At 32.8% G+C, this 25,734-nt stretch overlaps 2 protein-coding genes across 7 annotated transcripts in view; both read right to left on the bottom strand.

Moving 5' to 3' along the window:
* Positions 1 to 2,388: 2,388 nt before the first annotated feature.
* Positions 2,389 to 12,063, bottom strand: LOC148614277 (uncharacterized). Of its 5 annotated transcripts, XM_088588299.1 has the most exons (4): positions 11,907 to 11,923; positions 9,164 to 9,262; positions 8,146 to 8,445; positions 2,389 to 2,820 (listed from the first exon to the last, which is right to left on the bottom strand). In XM_088588299.1, exons 2-4 carry the CDS (start codon positions 9,207 to 9,209, stop codon positions 2,510 to 2,512), a joined length of 657 nt encoding a protein of 218 aa, XP_088444425.1. In that variant the 5' UTR covers positions 9,210 to 9,262; positions 11,907 to 11,923; the 3' UTR covers positions 2,389 to 2,509. The 5 variants fall into 5 exon arrangements, 4 of the variants coding, with proteins under 4 accessions (XP_088444425.1, XP_088444426.1, XP_088444428.1 ...); XM_088588300.1 differs by lacking the exon at positions 11,907 to 11,923 and having other exon boundaries at positions 8,146 to 8,442; positions 9,164 to 9,268; XM_088588302.1 differs by lacking the exons at positions 2,389 to 2,820; positions 8,146 to 8,445; positions 9,164 to 9,262 and adding exons at positions 10,321 to 10,735; positions 10,766 to 10,847 and having other exon boundaries at positions 11,907 to 12,063.
* A 3,966-nt stretch (positions 12,064 to 16,029) lies between these two features.
* The window catches only part of LOC148614276 (tyrosine-protein phosphatase 10D-like), a 42,370-nt gene continuing 32,665 nt past the window's right edge, over positions 16,030 to 25,734 (bottom strand). For both annotated transcript variants that reach the window (XM_088588293.1, XM_088588292.1), the window contains exons 30-31: positions 18,801 to 25,269; positions 16,030 to 16,846 (exon numbers count right to left, since the gene is read on the bottom strand). In XM_088588293.1, the coding sequence (XP_088444419.1) occupies positions 25,238 to 25,269 (32 nt within the window). In that variant the 3' untranslated portion in view covers positions 16,030 to 16,846; positions 18,801 to 25,237. The remainder of the gene's footprint in view (positions 16,847 to 18,800; positions 25,270 to 25,734) is intronic.

Below are 25,734 nucleotides of genomic sequence, written 5' to 3'. Positions count from 1 at the left end.
TGGCAATGACTCCGGATTTAGGGAATTGAAAATGGAGCATGTCCAAATCCCGAATTTTCCTATATAAAAAATATTGTATATATTTAATATAATAGTGTCGCAGCAAAAAAAAAATGCGGTTGTATATTGGTTTGGCGATGAAAGCGGCGTCATCGTCGGAGGCTTCCGTGTCGTCGTCCGTATTCACTTGGTGATCCTCCGATGACGTTATAATTATGGTTGATCAATCAATATTATGGTTGATCAACTGTTATGAAATTATGATATCATTTTACTATCTACTACAGGAATGCCCCTATTTACTTTTGAGGTTATGGCCCCTACCATTTTAAAATTAGGGCCATCCATGTAACCGACAGATGGCTTCTGTTAATTCCCCCCCCCCCCCAAAAAAAAAAAGAAAAAAAAGAAACTGAGAGTCCAGAACTTTACCAAGCTAACCTACATAAAGTGAACTGGTTAATTAATAACATAACGTAGCAAGTTGAAGACATCCATACAAGAACACCTTCAAGGTAGAAGCATTGTAATATGTATATCAATTATCTAATTGTTATGGTAAGACATTGTCGAATTAGTTCCATATTTCTTGGTGTCAGTAGATATTTAGTAACATATATGTTAATGGGTATTTATCAACATGTACATAATTCAGTTATTGATATCAATAAATAGAGGAGTTTTCTAGACAATGCAAAAGCGTTCACCTTACCGGTGCACCTGGTCCCTGCTCCCAGTTGCTCATTTATTTTTATTACGTTGTATGTATTGTCGAAGTTACTTTATGGTCTATGTTGTGTTTGTCTATTTTCCATGTTTGGTCTTTGTCCCTGGATTACAATCTTTCGCTAGAATCTTGGTTCCCTTGATTACTCTTTCAAGACAAAACGAATTTATGTTCAAATTTGCTCTCCAGGGAATACCAGTCTGTGTCCACGCTTGTTTTCACATAAGATAAAACATTTGCTTCCTTACATTGTACCTTGCATGTGACTTATGAATATGTTTTACTGATGGTTAACTATTATATAGATAATTTATACAGTTTTGAAGCAATTTTTGTCGATGTCACTCACGCTAGAATACGGTTCCAAGCTTCTTCAGTAAGAACCGTACTGAATTCATACACGTGTCGCGATATCCTTCCAAATCACATCCAGTACTCAAGTCATCACGTAAAAGTAAAAAAAAAAAAAAAAACAGCTTAAATGAGATTGTTTGTTGTAAGAAACCAATAGAAACGTATATTTATTTCCATGTGATGTCAATATATCTTCGTATATAAACGCCGACTTAATCAAATCTCTGATCCGCACGAGATTTGATCACAAATAAATGCTCATGTACACCATGCAAGGGTTACTTTTGTAGATCGGCATAACAAATGAGTACTACATATCGTATATATACTACTCATACATTATGTTACATTTGTTACAGTCTTACCGACCTCGTTTCCGGATTTAAAACAAAATTAAAACATCTGGTAGGTATTTAAAGTACAAATATCGTATTAACTGTGCTCTTTTACTAATATTACAAAGAATCAGACAAAAACAAAAACAATAAAATATTTCTATAGAGTCTAAATTACCAATATTTCTATAGAGTCTAAATTACCAAATGGTAATTTACACTCTATTGTCAAATCTTTTGCTGTGTTGTGCAGTCCGTATTCTACGTGTAGTCAGTGGCGGAGCCAGGGGTTCCAGAGCTTGGACCCCTTTTTGTTAAAAACGTGTTATTTTTTTTTTTGTTTTTTTGTTTTTTTTTTTGTGTGCAAAATTTGGAGAGAAAAAAAAACAACAAATAGCATGGACACTCTGTCTAAAACTGATTTGTTCTACATGTCATAGTTTTCCTTTCCACTTTCGTCTACCCTGGTTTTGACTTTTTATGAGCAACTCGGCGGGTGTTTGTAGAAAAGCTGAGGGCACTTACCCTACCGCTGCTCCTGGTCCATGCTCCCAGTTTTTAGTGGAGTCCGAGTTGCTCATTCACATTTGTTACTTTGTATGCGTTATTTTAGTTACTTTATGTTCTTTGTTGTGTGTGTCTGTTCTCCATGTCTGGTCTTTGTCCCTGGATTATATTATTTTGATTTCCGCTAGAATCTTGGTTACCTTGATTACTCCGTTCTTTTTCTATTAAAGTATTTTAGTATTGTTTTATAAAGAACGAATCACTGTGTGTATTCGCGCATGGAAACTTATGTTTATTTTTTTGTTAATTGCTCCTTCAATTCCAGATCTTTATTTCATTTAATAAAGTCGATGTCACCAAGTCAAACGTGATTTTCTTCATAATGAATAAGATCAATGTTTGTGAATTTGTACAATCATTTCCGAATATGACAACCCAAGGCGCAAATTGATATCACGCCATACATCAACATTTTCTGTTTTATTTACATATCGATAAATTTGATATTGTTTAAATCGTCATGTACTGTTTTCAATATTTAACACTGTTTTCTAACTTGATCAATTATGTTATTTAAAAATCATTTTCAGACCGCACTTATGATTTTTGACACTAAAACAGCTAATACGCTGGCGATTATACTGGTTCTATAGATCTTTAAGTTGACGAAAGAATTTCCACTATTATCTGGCGTCGACGTTTTGGCACTCGAATGAGAGGGTGTTGTATTATTTGTACTAGAAACGTGTGTTCCTGTGATGCCTGGATTTTGGTTCGTTGTCTGACCGTCTGCAGTTACGACACTTGGCTCTGTGGTTTGTGGTTTTAAAGATGATGCTTGTTCCGACGTCTGTTGTGAAGTTTTCGAGCTCGTAGTCGCTTGGTTAGAATGCGACACTAAATAATAAAACATTGATCAGCTAAATATCTCTAAAAATAATGACTGGACAAATATATATAAACATGTCATGTTATTTGAATTTAAAATAAATGATACCAGATTAAGATCTTTGAGATCCGGGTCAAATGCCTACCCCCTTATGTAGTACCAAAAATACACTGAACCTAGACCTATGCATTTTAAGTGCATTATTTGTGTGTATTCTGATCAAAAGTAGCCGAAATAAAGCTGATAATGTGTACTTTAATCTGTAATTTACTACAAAAGTGTATGAATATTATTTACATGTGTGAGTAATTTGCCTCCATGCTGTCAGTTAGCAAATGTAAAAATGTGGATTTTCAGTATTATTTATTCAAGTAAATTTTGTGAAGAATTTCTACAATCATCGTACCATTAGCATAATAATTTTGGAACCTAATTTTCCAAGCTTCGCAATGGTATGCAACTTTAAGATGTCCTTTGTCCTGGGAATTCACAGTGAAACTTAGAAAATTACTTTTTAACATGTAAAGTAATGGAAACGTTAGGAGTGGTTAGCGAGACCTTACGCATTGCATAAACTTGCTTTTCATTTGTTTGTTGAAAAAGTGAAGGTACATGTATGTCAGAGTATCAACTGATGAGGACAATTCAAAACTTAATAACATAGCAAATATTTTTAACAGGATACAGAGACGATTCACTTACACAAATGTCAACTACAAAATAAAATATAATTACAAAGCAAAACTGAAAATCAGGAAAACAAAACAAGACGCTCGAAAGAAAACTAAAAATACGTGAAATGGCATGGGAAAAATTAAGTAGCAGTCCGCCTAAGAATCATGCAAATTTCACTGAAAGTGATTTATCGATGTCAGATAATTTATACAAATTGACTTTAAATCAGTTGGATATATCAGAAAAACAATGAATAAAATGAAAAAAAATGAAAAATGTTTACACCGTTACCATAGCAACAACCACTCCTTAGCAACCACCAATTTAGGGCCTAATAATCACAAAAATGTCACAATTTGTATGTATTTTTTATATCTAATGGTGGAAATTTACCATACTAAATAATTATATTAATGAAGTGTGTATTATGGAAAACAATTTACAATAAAGTACAAAGCAATTAATCTGATTGGTTAAGATCTGGTTACCATAGCAACCAAAATTCTTAATTTCTGACAATTTGAAATATACGAAAATAGGCTATGTTTAGACCCGTTTTGCTAACTAGAGCAAAAAGATATTATCCAAATGTATGCATGGATGTGTAGTAGATGCTCTCCATTGAAACATATCAAAAATAAAAATATGTAGCATATCTTTGTTTTTTGCTCATTTGGGCCTTAAATCACCCCCATAAAGACTTTTCTTCTTTACGCTTTTTATACAAACTTTGTCCAGATCATAACTTTTTTGTCTTTTGACCTAGACTTCAAATATTTGGTATGTTGGTATATCCTCTCCGGGCAGTGTCGCGTACTAGAGTGGGTGACCTTTGACCTTGACCTTTATATCAAGGTCAAATAACATACAAATTTTGGCAAATACAATACACCATTTTTTCTGTGTCATTACATTTTGGTCTTTTTACTTAGATATCTGACCTGTTCGACAATTAAGTAAATCACATCGTGAACGGGCCATACACATTTTACTCTGCGCAACTGCATTGCGTGGGGTATAATTATTTAAGCTCAGAGTTCTCCTTTGAAATTAAGAGAACCCATATTCCATAACAGATGTAAAAGATTAGTACTGCTACTGGAGTTACGCACAATCAGGTGATAAAGGGCAAGTGATTCTTTACAACTTTACAATTATGACATACTGTGAAGTGAAATATTGCATGAAATCAGTCATGAACTTAAGCCAAATTTGTGTATGTCATTTGACCATAAGGTCAAAGGTCATGTTCAAAAGTCACACACCTTAATTGGTACATGACACTCAACCTTGGCGTGAAATACACACATACCAAATGTCAAAAAGGCAAAAAAGTTATGGCACAGGCGAAACTTTGGTGGTATTTGCCAAAATGTGTATCTTATTTGACCATGAGGTTGACAGGTAAAATTCAGGTAAAATTTCATCTATTCTGGTACGCAACACTCCACCTTGAGAGGATATACCAACATACTAAATATTAGAAGTCTAGGTCAAAAAGACAAAAAGCGTTATGGTATGGACAAATTTTGTATGAATGGCGACAAACTTTGGTATGTTATTTGAACATGAGGTCAAAAGTCAAGTTTTAATGTCAACCACCCTAGTATGTGGTGCCTGGCCTTCAGGTTTTATAATCCCATACCAAATATCAGATGTCTAATTGAAAAGACAAAACAATTTTAGCCCAGACAAATTTTTGTCTGGTATTTGGCCAAAATCTTGTATGTCATTTGATCTTGGAGTCGAAGGCCAAGGTCAAAAGTTCCTATCTTGAACACTACACTCTACCTTAATGTGATTTACTTACATACCGAAAATCAGATATCTTGGTAAAAAGACAAAAAACAATATGGCCAAGACAAAGTTTTTATGGTATTTTGCCAAAACTTTTAAGTTATTTGTCCTCGGGGCCAAAGGTCAAGGTCAAAGGTCACCCACCTAAAACATTAATCCCTACCTTGGTGTGATATACTTAAATGCCAAAGATCATGTATATAAGTAAAAAGACCAAATAATAATGGCAGATAAAATTATATATCGTATTTTGCCAAAATTTGTATGTTATTTGACCTTGAGGTTGAAGGTCAAGGTCAAAAGTCTACCACTCTGGTATGCAACAATCTACCCTGAGAGGATATACCAACATACCAAATATTAGAAGTCTAGGTCAAAAGACAAACAAGTTATGGTCTGTACAAAATTTGTATGAAAAACGTTAAGAAGAAAAGTTCTTATAGGGGGTGATTTTGGGTGCAGATGAGCAAAAAACAAAGATATACTACATATATATATTTTTGTTTATATGTTTCAGTGGAGAGCACCTACTACACATCCATGCATACATTTAATTAATATCTTCTTGCTCTTGTTAGCAAAACGGGTCCGAACATAGCCTATTTTCGTACATTTCAAATTGTCAAAAATTAAGAATTTTGGTTGCTATGGTAACCAGATCTAAACCAATCTGATTGCTTTGTACTTTATTGTAAATTGTTGTCTATAAGACATACTTCATTAATATAATTATGTAGTTTGACAAATTTCCACCATTAGATACAAAAAAAATACATTCAAATTGTGATATGTTTGTGTTTTTTAGGCCCAAAACTTGTGGTTGCTAAGGAATGGTCGTTGCTATGGTTACGGTGAAAACATTTTTCATTTTTTTAATATTAATTATTGTTTTTCCATTAAATCCTACATATTGCAAGTCAATTTGGTTCTAATGTCTGACATCGATAAATCACCCAGTGCATGATTCTTAGTTGGACTGCTACTTAACACTAGACAAATCTAACTAATCTGTTAAAACTAATATTTGTGATAGCCGTGGAACATATCTGGAAAAAAATAAATATAGCTGAATTGGCATTTCATTCTTTCTTTATCAGGATCGAATACTCAGATATTAATTGACCTCAAGTAAAGTTTTCAAAGCAACGCATTACCGGTCACCGATTTTTTTTCATAAAAATTCGAGTACGCACCATTATATATTTATTGTTTAAATACATTTTAGATTTTAAGCATTTGGTAGATTGTACCTCATTAAACACTGGAATTGACTTAGTACCACATATATTATAACCTGATTCGATGCTTTTGAATATATTGAAAGAAATGAAAGGTTCATGCTTACACTTTCACAACTGACAAATGCAAGTAATGCTCCAATATCAGCATACAATAAAAAACAACATCTATGTATATATATCATCCAGGCGCCATTTTGAAATAGGTAGGGGCAGAAAATGGCGGGGTTCTAGGCTATTTTATGTTTTTTTTACCAACATTTTGCAAGAAATTAACATAAAAAATCCTAGAAGAGAGGTTCAAATTCCGGACCCCCTGGATCCGCCAATGCCATCGGTGTTTTAGCTAAAAAGAGCAGCCTACTGAAATGCTACTAAGAGTGCCTTATAAATACAGAGCAGCCAGTTTTTTTTAAACGAAAGTGTATGTGAATACATGAACGATTTAACTTTTAGACTTAATGTCGAAAGCATTTAATGTGCTTACCATTTATAAAAATTACAAGTAGAACCAAAATGCCATACTGCTTCATGGCTGATATCTGTCCAGATTGAAGAAGAAGATGTAAAATGCAATGTGAACTTTGTAATGATAGGCGAGCCAGGTTTGTACTTATATGTACAATAGATAGATATTACCCATAAATTGATAAAGATAACATGTAGAAAAGAACGAGCATGTAAAATGTATCTGAAGGTGGATCTACCAAACTGGGGGATACTGAGTATGTCAAGGTGGATCTACCAAACCGGGGTATACTAAGTGTGTCATTAAAAAAACAATGATCAGATTCAAGAGGCTCTGAACACGTCACGTCGACAAAATGTCACTTTTGAAAGATAGCAATCCCAACTAATACATATATGCAGATATATATTTCAAAAATTTCCTTAAAATGTTAGGTACCAGTCTACATAAAATTCAGATACTGCCAATGGTAAAGTATTCATCCTGAAGAAAAACCTACCAAACAAATGATGCATTTTTTAGTATACATATGCTATACTTTCACAAAACTATAATCATTTATGCATTCAGATCTTCAATTATTAGACAGTCATACATTCATCTCCCATTTAAATCAACCAAATGAAACCAAATCAAGGTAGATAACTCTTGCAAAGTGCCACTTTCATGTACAGTCTATTCATTTTTTTTTCTCAAAAGCGCAACTCCCAAATGAAAAACTAAGATTGTTATGTGACCAGTAACTGTTTCTGAACAAGAAATAAAACTGAAATCAGTAGGTTTTTGACATGCATGAATCACCTTCTGTCTAATTTATAAAAAAAAAATGCTACTAAAACCTGAATAAACCGACTTTCTGTCCAATCCAACATTTTCCTACGAAACCATGGGGTGTCGGATTAGACAAATTTCACTGTATACAGTATGTATGTACGGACTAGTGGTAAGGGTGCAATCTGCAATCATAAATCGAGTCATACCAAATGCTTTGACATTAACTATTAATCACTTTGTATATGCCATATTAATCCAGTGGAACCATAAAACAATATCAACATAAATCAGCGCACCGAATAAGCAATACAGTGGGAATCTGTCTTGACCACAAGGAAAATAAGACCTAATAACTACCAGATTCAACAATTTACACATACTTGTAGTCTCGTCACTATTCGATGAACTATTACTTCTTGCTGTTGCCATTAAAGATGTTAGGTGCTCTGTTGACATAATCCGCGTCTGTCTAGTGAGCGATGAGTCTGTTCTTGCAGTTGTGTTCTTCATATTTGTTGTCATTTCTGTAGATACTGTTGAGTCCACTTTTGTTGGACTTATTTCAATGGTCATGGTAGACTCCACTTTTGTTGGGGTTGTTTCAATGGTTATGGTTGACTTTTGCGTTTGATTTTTTTGTTCATTGGATTCACGTGTCGTTGTACATTGACCCAATTCTTCTGACAAATTTTAAAATTTAGACAGAAACAGTCCCGTTTTGTTTTTACGTTCGGTTCATATTAAAATTTTGAAGAAAACCAGAAGTAAGCGATATAAAAGCACCAAAAACTGAATCAGAAATTGCTATAAACAGCCTATTCAAATTTCCATGATACATGTATCTTTCCATTTAAGCAGAATAAATGGTGAATTTATGTTGCAATGTGAATTGCATTTTTTTGGAGATTGAGACGAAATAGAGGAAAATTTGCTGTCGTTTTTTCAATTACAACAAAGAGCTCTACCAATAACAGTTCCATATCTAGTATACCCTAAAGAAAAAAAAATAATTGCCAAGAGAAAATTCTCTTCGCGTGTTGGTGTATAATGTACTCACGAAATATATTTTTACGGAACTTCAAATTCTAGCGATTTATGTATCGGTACCGATTGGTCCACACCCCATAACACAATATTTAAATTGAAAAAGTTAAAAAGATACATTTTTGTAAAGTTTTTGATGCTCGCAAAATCATAGAGAAATGTTATATACAAATTTAGTCATTACGCCGTTCAGTGTTCTCGAAGTTTGACTTCTGTTAAGGTACTTCATTTCCCTGTCTCAAATAGGGGAATGAGTACTTATAATATCAACCGTATGTAAATTGATTGTAAAAGATTGTAAAATTCATAAATTTATATATCTGAATCAATATATAGAAACATAAAAAATCATACCTTGAAGGATAATTAGAATTATCAACAAGAAATAACCCATCTTCATTTTGTCTCTAAGATTTCGTTCTTAATCTTTTATCACAGAACAGTTGAAAACCCCTTTTTAAAAAAAAAAAAAAAAAAAATTCATTTTAAAGAGCATAAATCTTCAGATTAGCCAGGTATATCAGATAAGTTAAATCATCTGTGATACCAACGACGCGCAAACGTCGCAAGCAAATACAGACAACGACAACTGATAACGATCGAAGTGTACTATTATTATCGACATTTAGCTGCGACCTTTTTTCTTCATATTTCCATGGAAACCTATGACTATTACGTTTTTGATTTTTCTATGCGAAAGAGTGTCATCACAGTCAGACCATTTTCTGTTCAGGGGCCTTGGATTTCTGGTTGAGTTAGATTTTTTTTTTCATTTTTTTATCAGCAGCCAGAGTTAATGTTTATTTAGAAAATCTTCATTGTTAAGTAACGGGAAAAACATTGAAAAATTCATTTTTCTGTCCGTGGCTAGATAAAATATTCTTTTTCTAAAATTTTGAATGGTTAAAAAATTCCCAGCCCTCCCCTTTTCTTCACTAATAAAATAGTTGGTACTTTAATGCAAGATCCAAGGTTAAATGAACATAGTTCACATTGAGTTAGTTTGGTAGAATGCTTCTTTGATACCAAGCGGAAACCTAGAACGATATTTATTTAAAAACTACAAAAAGTGAAACATCAATATATGATCAAGCAGTTATCCTATTGAGTTTTTACAGACTATGTTGTGTGATTATTTTAATGCCATGCACCAAAACGTGACTATCGGACAAACTGGAATAAGGATATACCGACGTTGAAGAAGAATATATAAACCCTGTCAAAAGCAAATAAGATCTTCTTTGGGGTTAAATAACAATTGGAATTGAAGGTCTTTTGTTTACTTAGCATCTTTGTTCCTCGCATACAAAAGCTTACAGAAATGTGTCGTTATGTATTTATAATGAAACTTGAACGACTATTCTCTCGTCACAACCTAGACTTACGTTTGTGTTGGGCGTCAGATTTTGTCTAGGAAATTTCATTCAACGTACATTTTGTTAGCATGGTAAATTATATGACGTGAATTTATTTATCTGTATCATTATTTCAAGGCAACACAAAAAGAAAACTTGATATCAGATCTTTTATTCAGTTTTCAAAATATTGATTGACGGTGAAGATAAGTTGTTTGATAGCCTTTCATATGGCTGACTTCTTCTGAAATATACCATCACTAATATTAATGACAACATAGTTGCAATTATACCAACGCAAATGCCTATACCAAACGATACCCCACTAAAACTTGACTCATGTGGATGCGAGTTCTTTGTTGTCGGATTTTCTTGCACAGTTGTGAACGAGTCTGTAATCGTCGTCAATAGGGAAGTAGTTGGTTTTATCGACGACAATGTCATGGTTGTAGCATCAGACGGAATACTTGCTGTTGATGTTGATATTGAATTGTTTTGTTGTTCAGTTGACACAGTTTGATGATGTTCGGTAGTCGTTGAGTCGGATGTTACTGTTGTTTCAGTTGAATTTGTTGTCATTGGTGTTGTTTCAGTTGAATTTTTTGTCATTGGTGTTGTTTCAGTTCCTTCGGTTGTATCTGTTGACATTATTGTTAATTCATTTAAACTTGTCATCGCCATTCCTGTTGATGAATAAAAAGACCCGAGTAATCTGGAGATTTCTTCAAGACATAATACACATTGACGATAAACGCAGAAAAGTTAACACATTTTTTTCTGAGAGCCATTGGGCTGCTTCTATTAATCCTGACACAATAGGAGTGTTAACTGACCTAGTTTATTTAGACAGTCGTTTTTCAGAAAGTAAGTTGATTATATGTATCCTACTTCTGTGTGAAGTGGTTCAAGTAGGAACATAAAAGTATCAAAGGTTTATCAAAACTTCGATAGTGCAAAACAAAATCAGTAGACGCTTCGTAAGATTATACAAAGCTGCATTAGATTGTTTTGAGAAAAAAATACGTCTTTTGTAAATAGTGATTTTTTTAGAGACACCCTTGCTTTGTTTGTAAAAGTTCCAGTATTGCTTTAATTGTTGAAAAAAGTAACAAATTTGAACTGAAAAACTCCTAATTGGTGGTTCACGATCCTTAACGCCATCCACTACTTGACTTATATTATCGATCTATGCACGTTCATTTCTCTGGCTTGACAATGTGACGGGGTAATATAACACGAGGATAAAAAGATTGTTGAAACCCCGTAGCTTGTAGCCAAAGACTGACACGCATCTTATTGCTTTACAGTTTTGTTTTCGGTGCCCCGATAAACCGTATTAGGGAAGCCATGGAGGAACATTTGGATTTGTTATTTAATGAGTATTTGTTACGACTTATTTATTAGGATTATTTGCTATTCAATATCTATGAATATATATATTTTTGGTTATTTGTTAAAAGTTATTGATTGGTTTAGTGAATATTCGATAAAAATGACTACGGACAAGCCATATTTCTTTTGAAATGAATTCGACTTAGGCAATGTTCGATGAGAACATTTCCGTTCAAATAAATAATGAGTAACTAAATACATTCCAAATTTTAAGTATTCAAGAAAAATGTGTTTACTTATCTTATTGCTAAACGGTTTGTTAAACGACTCTTGACATAAAATGACAAATCATTATTCAAGGAGAGATGAAAAAAATATGTATAAAAAGAAAAAGAAAACTGCATGCATACCTGAATAGACAATGTCTGCAAATACTAATGAACCACACAACGTCATTTTGGTTCAATTAAGTGTAATATATGTGTATTTTATCAAAATTTAATTATATTTACACAAATAATGCACGCTTAGTGCGTACGAAGTTTCAATGAACTTTGAAACGCTAATCAACTTAGATTAGCATTGAACCGATAGGTAAGTTAGTTGTCAAGCTTTTCTTGTGATAACGAAGGCTTTATAATCAATTAAGGTTATGTTTAACTTTTGTTTCATTGCACCGAAATAACTACGTAAAAAAACCTGTTATCTTTACCCCTTGACCTTAAAGACGCTCTTCTTAGGCAACGTAAGTCACCTGATCATAATTCTGTTTCCCGATTGGCTAAATACTGATGACTTAGTGGCGTTAAAAAAAATGTATCAAAATTGTTTGCCATGTGTTATGTTTTTGAAAGAAGTGTAGATCCGTCGAAACGGGATCTGTTGCATGAATTTTCATTATCAACTCGGCGGGTGTTTCTAGAAAAGCAGAGGACGCTTATCCTACCGGTGCACCTGGCCCATGCTCCCGGCTTTTAGTGGAGTCAGAGTTTCTCATTTATTTTTGATCCTTTGTGCGTGTTATTTTGGTTATTTCATGTTTATTGTTGCTTGTGTCTGATTTTCCTACTTAGTCTTATCCCTGGATTGCATTTCTTTGATTTCTGCTAGAATCTTGGTTCCCTTAATTACTCTTCAATGATACTTCTACATATCTTGATATTTTGGCCGTAAATAATTTAAATTTCGAAAAAATATGTTCAAGGAAACTTAGTTGACAAAGTCTAACAATAATACATAGCACTCGTGCACTTTTTTCTGGATTCAGATATTAAGTTAGAAACGGCAATTACAATACTAAAATTTATGACAAAAGACATGATTTAGATTTTCCTGTTGTTAATTTCCCATTCCTAGATGGTGATATTTCCGAAGCACCCTCTTATATACATCTACAACTGGCCCGTTTTGCTCGTATCTGTAACGAAGTGTCAGGTTTAATAACACAATAAATTCCTTACAGAAAAGCTTATGCACCAGGGGTATCGATATCACAAACTTCTAAAAAGTAAGTTTTTCCACCTTTACAAAACTTTAATACAAAAATATAATAATATAATAGCACTTGCAGGTTCTTAATTTAAAATGGTATTGCTCGCCCGTTTTTTTTTCAACGGTAATAGTCTATAAAGCACATTCTTTAAATAAAATCCGATTGGTTTATAGACTGTCCTTAATAGATTTATTGGTAAAGGGTACGATTTCAAATTATTGTCATTCTTTGAAAGAGAGATTTTCGACCCCCTAATTGCATCCCTACGTATTGCACTACATCAAATCTTACCCCTTTAGTACTTGACGTTACTACTCCAAATCCAGTACAATGGAATTGTAGTGACCGATTATATCAATTCTGGTAGTTTTTATGATATTCTCATTCTTTCATATGTTCTGGGCTATAGCTTTCAGTAACTGCGCGCATTCTTTAAATGTATATTGCATTTGGTCTATATGTTTTAAGTTGTGGTATTGCTTGTAGATAATTGGATGCATCATTAAAGGAAGTTTGTGATGTGTTTGTTTTCTCAGTCATTTTTTACCTTACATTAAAAGAGTATGGTTAAGGTCTTATAAAACTAGTTTAACACCACCACAGATGTCATGCGCCTGTCCAATGTCAGGAGTTGTTTGTCATTAATATGCCTTTTTGTTGTTATATTACTTTTTAGGAATTGTTATCGTTTTTATTACTTTAGTTGTCGGGTCCTTCCAGAGATTACTAAGGTGTGTTTACACTTCTTGAAGACCTTTTGGTGATCTCTAAAAGTATTGACTATTTTGTATTATGTTATACGCTGGTGAATTTGTAATTTTCACCATATCTGTTCTTTTTCTATATGTGTAGGATTTGTTCCTGAAATACAGAGGAAATTCATATGTGACTATTTTATGATGATAGTATCTCTAGGCACTTGTTTACAAGTTGACTTTAATGAATGAACGTCGCTTTGAAAGAAGTAAGCCGTATGGTATCCTGTGAATGTGATTAATACATGGACCACTTATTGTGGTGTCTTATATGGATGGAAGGTTAAAATGTCTATGCCAATTGACAGTATGTCTTTATTGTAACCCTACCAACCTTCAAAAGTTCGATGGCCACATTTGGTCATATTTGATTCACATGTACTTATATCTTGTTCAGTTGTTTCCATTTTCCCTACTGTTGTGTCATGGCTTTTTTTCTGTTTAACACATTTATAATTGAAAATTTTAACTCCCTCAAATGCTGCATTTCTTTCTTTACACCTTCTAGAAAAAAACAAACGACAAACATACACATAGTGTCTTTATGACACAATGTTCCAACTCCGTTCCATTGATATAAATATGTCTAAGTTTATATACATGTAGGCAGCAAAGAATAATAATCAACAGGAAAGTTCTTATATCAATGTGAAGAAATACGGTCATTAATTAAGTATACAATATTAACTAGATCACTAGTACATAATGACTTTAAAATTAATACTAAAAATCATTTAAGTAGCACTCCGGCTAAGAATCATGCAAAATGTGATTCATGGTTGGAAAGCCTACATATTTTTATTTTTGATATTTTGTTTGAAATGTCATAGTAAACAGAAATATACATGTGGTTTTTCACATAGCCCATGCTCTTAGGAGATAAAAATCATATAGAATGCACTGTAGATTTCTAAATTAAGGGAGAAAACTCTGTGAATGGCGCTCAAATACAATGGAAACTACTGTATTTTCAATGTCGATTATCTCCTAAGAGCAGGTAGATTTGAATGAATAATTACACATTTCATAGTATAGACCCATAAAACAACTTAATTACAAAAATAACAAATATGTAGCCTTTTTTGGGGGTGTATCACATTTTTCAGATATTGCATGATTCTTACAAAGACAGCTACTTAAGTATCGGTCTTTATAAAAACCAGAAAAGACTAGTTGTACGCAAAATTACGGCGAGGGGTCTTGGGGGAGCGGGAGGGGGGGGGGAGTCGCTCAGTGAGTCCGGCAAGGCAAAGCCCTGAGGGAAACTCCTGAATTTTAACGATTTGGAGCCAGTTTTTCAGAGTCTATACTACGTTCATGGTATGCATAAGTGATAAATAACCTTGATTTCATTTTTAAAATGTGTGTTTTTATTTTTGTTACTTTTTTCGAAAGTACGCAACTGCGTATTTCCGTATAGGCAGCTACGCTCCTGCCAGCAGTGCTAATGGTTGTCTGGCTAGGTCGGGGTATAGAGGAACGGAATTCCAACTGCTTACATTGTAAAAGTCACATATCATTACTCCAGCAGTGCTTGTGGTTGTCTGGCTAGGTTAACGTTGGGATATGGAGGAACGGAATTCCAACTGTTTACATTGCAGTAGTAACATAGCATTACTCCAGCAGTGCTAATGGTTGTCTGGCTAGGTTGGGGTATGGAGGAACGGAATTCCAACTGCTTACATTGTAATAGTAACATAGCATATAAAGAATGAAAAAGTAACGTTTGTTCCGTGGTTTTTTTCTGCACCTTGAATCACTTCTACCAAAGGCAATGTTTGAATTTTATATGTACTTGTACTTAAATACATTTCAGGAGATACTTATATTGAACTACCAATGTGCCATAGGCTACATGTGTGTATGCTGTAGCAGCTTTTGTCAAGCATAGTATTTTTCCAATTCATGGCCGTTTCTTTCACGTGTTTGTCTGGAGGCTATTTGTGAATATATATGATCGTTTTGTGAAGTGGGAACCAGCTAGCAAAAATCAAAAGCGCTGTAGGGTTTTAACTTTTGTTTGTATGTAAACAAGGTATTTTTTGTTGCAATAGACATAAATGAAAAGTATTCAAGGTATTTTTGTAGAAAAGAGATAAATGAATGCAATTTGAGTGATCCTTTCTCAATCGCGTTTCAAATCGTATCGGTTTACAACACAGAAATGGATGACTGGAGTTAAGAACTGATGACATCAAGTAAATATATGAAGTATGATGATGAAATAATTCTCACAAGTAACGACAGACAGCAGTAAAATGTAAGAGCATAGAAATAAGTCTAAAACAAAATATTTGTAAGTTTTAATCCCGTATTGAGTAGTGTTGATCTTTCTTTTAGATTTATGACTTAGTCTAATGGTTGTACTTTGAATCATCATTAGTGAGCAAACAAGAAATAACAACAAACAAAACGCATATCCCTACACAAAACACTAACAAGCACACAATATTCAAATAAACAGCCGGTCATTCAAGTATAAGAACAGAAAACAAGCTGTTCAAAACAACAACAAACAAAACAAGCAAAACACAAGCAAAAACACACAAAACATTTTAATTGACTCTTCCATAACTTTTATTTCCTCTCTTTTTCAAATAGTAAATAACGCCAGCAACTATCAGAGTTAAACCTACTCCAAGAACTATTCCACCAACAAAAGTACCACCTTGAAATTTAGATTTTGCTTTTGTTGTTGTTGTTGGTGGTTGAGTTGTTGGTTTTGGAGTGTTTGTTGTTGGTTTGTTGTTAGTTGTCACTGATCCTTGAGTTGTCACTCCACCAGTGGGCATTGTAATATTTTGATTATTTGTATGACTGGAAGTTGTGACTGGAACTTGTGTCATAGTTGAATTTTCTGTTGTCATGTTTGATTCTGTAGTAGATGAATTTGAACCGCTAGTTGACCCTGAAATCATTGTTACCGTTCCCATGGAGACGGAGGATCTACTATTTTCTGTTGTTTCTTGAGCAACGGTTGAAATCATCGTAGTTCCTGAAGCGGTTGTTGCCATGCCCGTTGTTGACTGCATAGTCGTCACAGCTGTTGGTTGCGTACCTGTCATTATTGAATTACTGCTTCCTGTTGATTCCAGTGGTGCATCTATAATAATGCAATAAAATAAGAGGTGGTTAGTAGATTGGTAAGGAACTTTCGATACCAAAAGACCATATAAAATATGTTTAAGAATACGTTATCGTATATAAAGACTTTATAAAGAATGCCATTTTGGGGCGTGAAGTGCGTTTTATTTAGCTAAACTTCTATTAGATATGATAATTCATTTACAACACATTAAAACATTTTGCGCAAGAAACAATTTTGGCCACTTTTGGAACGAAATTAATAGAAAAGGCATAGACTTAACATGGGCAAAAATGAGCAACTGACATAGACAATGCTAAAAGTGTCAGCAATTGACATTGACAATACTAAAAGTGGGGACAATTGACATAGACAATACTAAAGGCTGGGATTGATGACATAGACAATACTATAAGCGTGAACAACTGACAAAGACAATACTAAAAGCGGGAATAACTGACAAAGACAATACTAAAAGCGGGAATAACTGACAAAAACAATACTAAAAGCGGGAATAACTGACAAAGACAATACTATAAGCGTGAACAACTGACATAGACAATACTAAAAGGGGGAATAACTGACAAAGACAATACTAAAAGCGGGAATAACTGACATAGGCAATACAAAAAACGGGAATAACTGACATAGGCAATACTTAAAGCGGGAGCAACTGACATATACAATACTAAAAGCGGGAACAACTGACATAGTGAATATTAAAAGCAGGAACAACTGACATAGACAAAACTAAAAGCGTGAGCAAATGACATAGTCAACACTAAAAGCGGGGACAACTGACATAGACAATACTAAAAGGGAACAACTAACAAGGAAAATACTAAAAGAAAACAACTGACAAAGACAATACTAAATGAGAACAACTGATATTGACAAAAAAACGGCCGTTTTCCCTCTGAAATCTGCGGTAACGAAAACATACATGATATACACGTATGGAATCATCTGATGGGGTTTCAAGATATACCATTGTCCATGAATTTATTATTACTAAGTTCGAAATATTACATTGACTTGGAATCATCACAATTTAAATCCCTCTGAATCAGAGAACTGGGTACTATAAAGAAAAAGAGGATGGATCGAGTTCCAAAAAATATGGCTATTTGACCTTAAAACGTTGGCCATATATAGTAATGCCCAGCCTCACTTGTAAACATAATTGTAAGACTAGTGTGTAACATTTTAAGTCAACAAACATAAATATGATAACCTATAAGTTGTTATCAAAGAATATTTGATAAAAGAATGGAGACTGTTCCATATCACGCATATAGACATGTATGTGACTGTTCACATCATAGCCGAAAATGGGAAATGTTCGTAGAATATTGATTAGTTGTAGTATAACCCCCAAGCAGCAATATTTCAGGCAATGAACATGTAATGGACAATGAAATGAACATAAAATGATGATGAAATGAAAATGGGATGGGACGCAAGAATAATAGGATCGACTAGTTTAGATTGCCGTTTGAAATAGGAAGAGATAGGTTGGGTCGGACAATTTAGCCTCCTGTAACGAACCGAGGTTCCTTCACCTATCCAATACCACAGCAGGGTTCTTTAACGTGCAAGGAACGTGGCAATTTTCCCAACACGGTGCACCACAATGGTTTGCGGTCAGGTTTTTCGTATCCAGAAATGTATAAAATAGGAGCGGGGTTTCCAATTCAGAAGAAATTTAAAAAGAAGGGGGTCCAACTCTATGCTATCATTTTCTCTCTTTTTGTCGAAATTTTTACAAAATTTACCAACAAAATGAGGGAGGGAGGATTCAAGTTATAAGTTAAATCTGTCTTCCTATTATCATGATTTTATATATATAACTAATGAATATATTGCTAAAATGTCCGATATATATCCATTCCACCTGTATTTGTACATATGTTTATTTAAAAAATGTAAAATAAAGAAGGAAATAATTCTATAACTATATAAATATTCCTACCTTGTGTTGGTGCAGAGTATACTAATACCCCCAGCAGTGTTACAAATATACAAATTTTAAGCATGGTTCTGTGTGTCAGATTTTCTACGACCCTCGCTATATATCCGTCGGATTAAAAAGAGACAGAGTGTAGTTTACTATAGGTCAAAGTTAGGGATGTCCTCGTGATTTTGATACAGATCCAATAGATAAATGAGATAAATCTAAATTAATATAGACTTTACATATAGTGATTTTGTAACAGTCCAGAGATATCATACACTTTTATAGGCTTGGGTAAAACCGTATACGGAAAGATGTTGTGAAATGAATTTTAAGCTTATGATTGTTACACGCTCCTATATTGAGACGAAATAAAGAAACTACATGATCATTAGTCTCTTTAAACAATACCAATGTCCATGCTTTTGGATACAGCGTTTTGCATAAAATCCATGATGAACTTGTGTTGCATCAAAAAGGCATTCACTTAATAACTGATCCGCTTAAAAAATATGAGAGGAATTAAGTGCGTTTACTATGATACCCGTCCATATGGGGAATGGCTCTCGTTAACAAAAATAAAGCCCGACAAGTATATGTACAAATGTACATACATGTAGAATGTCTTTTTGTCTGTGCTACTTAATATAATACTAGTTAAAATCTAGAACCACTATTGTCCATTTAGTGTTAATTTCACAAAGTTCAATGTCTTATGGAACTTCCACCTTTAAGTTTAAACCAAAGCAGACTACAACGTACCATAATGCTGTATATACACACTAAATATCTGAAGATAACTTATTAGGCTTACTACTTTTCAGTTTGATCAATATCTTAGAAGTTAATGAGCCAATTTTAAATAGAAATAGAAATAGGGATTCTGCTACATTTCACAATAAAATGCGCAGCTTGATAATACCACACCAGTGAAGTCGAAATTGGAGCAAGTATGGACACCCAATCACGCATGATACAGCTCTGAAATTTGATTGAGGTAATATAATTAAATTATTTGACACAGAATAAGAATTTGACCAGAATCAAAGAGGTCCTTTTTTTACTCTTTATAACCGCGCTGTTCCAGTATGTGGTACAATTTCAAATGCATCCATCCATATAATCTAGACAATAGGAAAGTATTTTTGGTCCCTTATTCTTACAAAGCTCTAGTTACAACCCCTTAAGTTATTCTAGTGTACCATTTGTGTTATGGCTCCTTGTAGTGCAATATCAAAGATATCAATTAAGTCAGGTAATTGTCCGGACATCATGAAAATGTTTATTTCTTGTCGTTTTTTGTCTCTTTTAAATTCCTTAACGGTTTAATTCATAACCCTAGAAATCAATTCCTGGTACTCTTTTGTGATATGGTACCTTGTAGTAAGATTTTAGAAGATCTATTCTTCAGTCAAGTTATTGCCCAGACATCATGTGGTTAATGCTTGTTCTTGGCCACTAAATTGCAAAATGGTTCAGGTCACAACACCAAAATCAAACTCAGCTTTTATGATATGACATCCTGTAGTACAATTTCAAAGAGATCCATGCACTTAAAGTCAAGTAATTGGTCGGACATAAAAAAAATGCTCGTTTATGGCCCCTTATTCCTAAATGGTTCTAGTCACAACTCTCAAAATTCTAGCCTTCATTCTGTGGTATGGCACCTGAGGTACAACTTCATGAAGATTTATGCACTATACTGGAGTTATTTTCCTGACATAAACAACAATGTTGATGTTGATGCCGCTTACAAAAACATGATACCATTTTACAACCATAAATGACATTACAAAGTCTTTAGCTCCCTAATCTTCTACACAGGCCTATAAAAATGCTTCATGATTTATTACATATCACTACACTAGCTTATAGGCTCTGCTATACAGGATGAGAAAAAAGTGTGCTTATAAGCATATAGAGGTAGGGCTTAGTAATGAGTGTGGCAGAGGAATAAAGCTTTGAAATAGCAAATATACCTTCTGTGAAGGAGATTTGAATCTCCCCTGGCAAGGGATAACTTCCTTTAATAACAGCATGATAAGGATATGAAGCGAAATAGTTAAGATTCCATACAATTTATTTCTTAGACAATTACAAAAATAATTAAAACATTATAACTACATTAGTACTTGGGTGACATAACAAATTCATTGCTTTACCCATTTATAATTACAAAAGACAATATCATTTACAAATAACAAAAATGTGTCAGAATTTACACAATGTAAGTAATTGCAATACAATGTGTGAGAAGAGAACAGATACAAATACTTTGTGCTGTCAGGAAAAGTAAGTTTGCTATACATGTATAATGACAATATAATATAAAATTTTGTATAAAGTGCATTTTTTATGAATTCATCACCTACTGTAAATTCAGATATAATTTTAAGCCTCTACATGTAGTCTTGTGATTTGTCAATCAAGACAAAAATTATTTCAAATACTAAGTAGGCTCTTCAATATCACTTAAGCAATATTTTATAATAGCAATAAACCTATTCCAATTATGATAAGTATACCCCTTCAAAAGAATTTCCATGACAACAACATCAATAAGACTAGCAATTCTTGTATATAAGGAATTGTGGCATCTGACTAGATGTCTTCAGTTGTCAAAGATCAGAAAGGGAGATAACTCAATGTTCCCTTTTATATACACTTACTGGATACTGGATAACTTGATATACAATGTATGGAAAATGCAACAATTCAATGTAAAACATGCAAATATAATTAATGCCCTGTGTAAATACTTTATGTGGAGTTGAATCAAGCCTGTACAAATAAATATCTGGAAGGTGCTATTTGACTTCCTAAATACAGTAAGGTTGTTAGTAGCCAATGTAATACACAACAGTTTTTAATGGTTTGCAAACAAAAAAATAGGGATGTACAAGTCCTTTTCAGACACCACCTTCTACATAGCATTTTTACATATGGAAATTACTTTTACATAAAAATCACCTTCACGAGACTGTGTCAATGAAGGAGAATCTCCCACATGGACTGTTCCTAAGGTTAACATGTATGGATGTCACAATGTTACTTTTTGTTATGACTTCCTCACTAAGGATCAATTATGTTTTTTGTTTTTTTACAGATGTATTTCAATTGGAATGTTTATAAAATACACAACCAGATATGTTCCAAGAATATTTGGATAAATATTTCAACAACCAGTAACTTCATTAATGCAAATAAAAAAATGTAACTTATCGAATCAAGTTACAATAATATTTGACAAACTAGAACACACAAAATCTTGTTTACATTGTAATATTACCTTGTTTGAAATCAAAAATATAAAAAAGTATATATAATCTCAAAGTTTTCATATGAAAAATATATAATTTGCATATTTAAAAAAAAAAAAAACCAGATACTTTTATACCAATATATAATGTACAACCATACAATAACAAAAAAGTCTAAATACATTACCATATCTACATGTATTTCATTGACATAAATCACTTAAAAAATAACAACAATTTCTTCTCTTTTTTTTTCAACCTAGACATAATTTGTATAATAAATTGACCACTGCTTCCAAACATGTTATCATTTAATCATGAACATGTTGAACAACAATTATTATTATAAAGATAGTAGTTATTTACTGAATTTTCCAAGTGTAAAATTTTATTTTGATAATTTACACGTAAAATAAATGCTGTAATTTCTCTGTCGAACTTTCTCCCACCAAAACGTCACAACACCAATATCAATCCACCATTCACAAAATTTAAATTTTGTGTTGAAAAAAGCAAGGACTAAAGAGGAAATCAATGTAATAAAAAGGATAACCAAAATATGATCACTCATGTCAAGAACTCAGTAAGATAAAATGTGATCATATCTTGGTTATTCACTATCCCAATTAACTATCCAATTACATGTACTACCTACCAACAGAAACAAAATACTGTGAATTATCAGCCAATGACAAAAAGAAGATGACAAATATAGGTGTGTATGACCATATGTTTGAAATCATTCCAAATACTGTCTGCTCAAAGCAGATCCAAAAACATTCTAATGGAAGTCACATCAGGGACAAACACAAATACATAAGGAACTCTCTTTGAGCTATTTTCAAATCAAAATACATATTGTTATATATAACTGGTACAAGGACCATTTAGACCATATGATTGGTCAGTTTATAATGTATTTGTGTGAACCCTTGATATGACATCCAAAGGGATGTTCTTATAAGGGTTATCCATCTACAAGATGACATAGAGTAAGAGGTAAGAGAGGGGGAGGCCATGTTGAAATTCTAATTTGAAAAAGATTATACTGTCCTTTGACCTAGTGGCTAGAAAGTAGTCCCTCATTTAGTCATGATGGCATGACTAACCCCCTTAGTTAAGGTAAGGTTTAATTTTTTTTTTACTTATTTTCTTAAATTAAAAATAATTCCAAATTCAAATAATACCTTGTTAGTACTAGTCCTACAAAGACAATGCACACATGTATGACATTTAATTGTATAACTCATAAAAATCAGATCTACACAGACTAGAATTCTATCAGGATCAGATCTATAAAGGGTATAAGGAAGGCACTACACAAAATATCAAATATTTACAAAGTATCTAGACATAGAAAATGGAGGTAAAATAGTAGTCTGTAATCTCATAATAGCACCTATAATAATTTCATTATAATCAATACATAACACAATGGAACCTGTTAAATCCAACATACACTGGGGTCAGATTTTTTTTTGAAAATTATTAGAATATAAACAAAGTATCAATTTAAGGATAAAACAAATTATTCCATACTAGGTGAGTGATAAAAAATGTGCACAACTTTTAACAAAAAGGCACTGATTAAAATTTTACAATAGTTTTCCTAGCCCTTTTTCAGATTCTTCTACAAATTTCATGTGAGAAACCAATTTCACATTCAGACTTGATTTAAATAATTTAACCACATTCTCTACGATGAAATTCAAATTTAACATGCTTATAAAAACCACATAGTTAGGCCAGAATCTTAATCTTATAATCTTGAGAGGAAAATTTCAACCACTACTACCAGAGAAAACTGTATGTGTAAGCATCAGATTGAGAGGAAAATTTCAACCACTACTACCAAAGAAAACTGTATGTGTAAGCATCAGATTCTACTGTCTATTTAAGTACCCTGGTGTTGTATTAGAGAGGTTCCATTGTTACATTATAGGCAAGTATATTAGTACATAAACATACAATTAATGCAAAAGATAAAATCTTATTGGCAAAATGACTCCCCTATCATATGGTTTGATGCATATTACTAATTAAGATAATTGTTTTTTACTAATCTAATTTATTTCATCCTTTTCTATCGGTACTTTCTGTTCAGAAGATCTTTTCAGAATTATCTGGTTTTTCCCTCTGAATAATACTTTCATTATGAAGAAACCTGATATCTGATTGGCTGATATAAAAGGCCATTTTAACAAAAACTGAACAGAAAGTAGATTGCAGTTTTGTTAGATCCTACATACAGTGACTGAAAGGAACAATTAGTCTAATTATAATTAGATTTGTTATTGTTTACATAAAAAGTTGAAAGGTTACAACCAAAAGAGTTGTTTTTGATCTTGGAATGTAAATTTAATATTGTTATAACCTATCATAAAAATAAGAGTACCATTATAACATTAAATAAAATAATAGTTTTAATTGATAATTATAAAAATGTTGAAAAAACTGATCTAGTTTGTGAAGTGACTGAACATATAACATCAATTTTTCAATGATTGCTCTAATACAAAAATATTTTAAATCATTTAGTGGAGACCTCTAAAGCAATAAAAGATTTACTCAGACCATCAAATTGTTTGAAAAATTTGCTTTGCACTTAAAATGAAAGCCATAATCCGAAAGCAAAAATAACAGACTTCTTTCAGTTAAAGTACAAAGTATTAAGTAGCATGCCAAAAGAAACAAAAAACAATTATATGATATAATAAAGATTTCATAAATAATCTATGATAAGGTTGCACATGAATGCCTTTCAAATTTGTGTTCTTCCAACAGTCATATACAACTCTTTTATACAAAGGCTTTTTAAAAAAAACATATAGCACATATTCCAATAACTTTCTGAGTACATCTAGTTTCTAATTATGAAGCACTATAGTCGAAAGTGAAGTGACACAACTATGATGTTATCACATTTTTTGCAACACCGACTTTCCCTGATCTCTTTACAATACTATCTAGCAGAAAATCAACCACATCTGAATTCTGGATATTTCCTTAAAAGTTTTCTGTAAGAGAAAAATTTAAAGGCACAATACAATATATCACATAGAACTTAGTGCTGCATCCACTACACAAATACTGGAACACAATATAAGGATTTGTATCTATGGAAACATGGATTGATACATTTGACACATTGGGAGCACAAGATGACTACGTATAGCTTTCATCCACCACGGCTAGTCATGGAACCTCTACATTAATTCCTTCATCATCTGAAAAAAAAAAAAGGAAAAAATGATAAAGAACAAACATCTTCAGTATCAGTATTTTTCTTTAGGAGGTACCATTCGATTCACTATTTGCTGGCATATTTTAACCTTGGGGTCAAAATATAATATGACACAAGTACTCCAATGGTACATCTGGTATGGCATATCAAGTGAATCAAAGGTGGACATAATTAAATTGTCTTTGAACGTATGATGGAAAGCACCAAAAGACAGTATCAAAATATCTTATAATACATCAATTTCATACAAAGGACAAATTTTTTTTGCAACGGTCTACCTTCTACCACTATGTCACCTATAACGTTTGTAAAGAAAAATAACTGTCAAAACATGGGCAATAACTGTAGATAGATCAAATAATCAAGTCACAAAGGTAAGGCAAAGAAAAACAAATAACATTCGGTAACTAAAAACAAAAAAAAACAAAAACAAAAGCCAATTAAATTT

Source organism: Perna viridis, chromosome 6 (genome assembly GCF_037379345.1).
Source record: "Perna viridis isolate PV_CMFRI_1.1 ecotype Kerala chromosome 6, ASM3737934v1, whole genome shotgun sequence".
Taxonomy (NCBI): Eukaryota; Metazoa; Mollusca; class Bivalvia; order Mytilida; family Mytilidae; genus Perna; species Perna viridis.
This window is presented reverse-complemented; position numbering and strand designations above follow the sequence as displayed.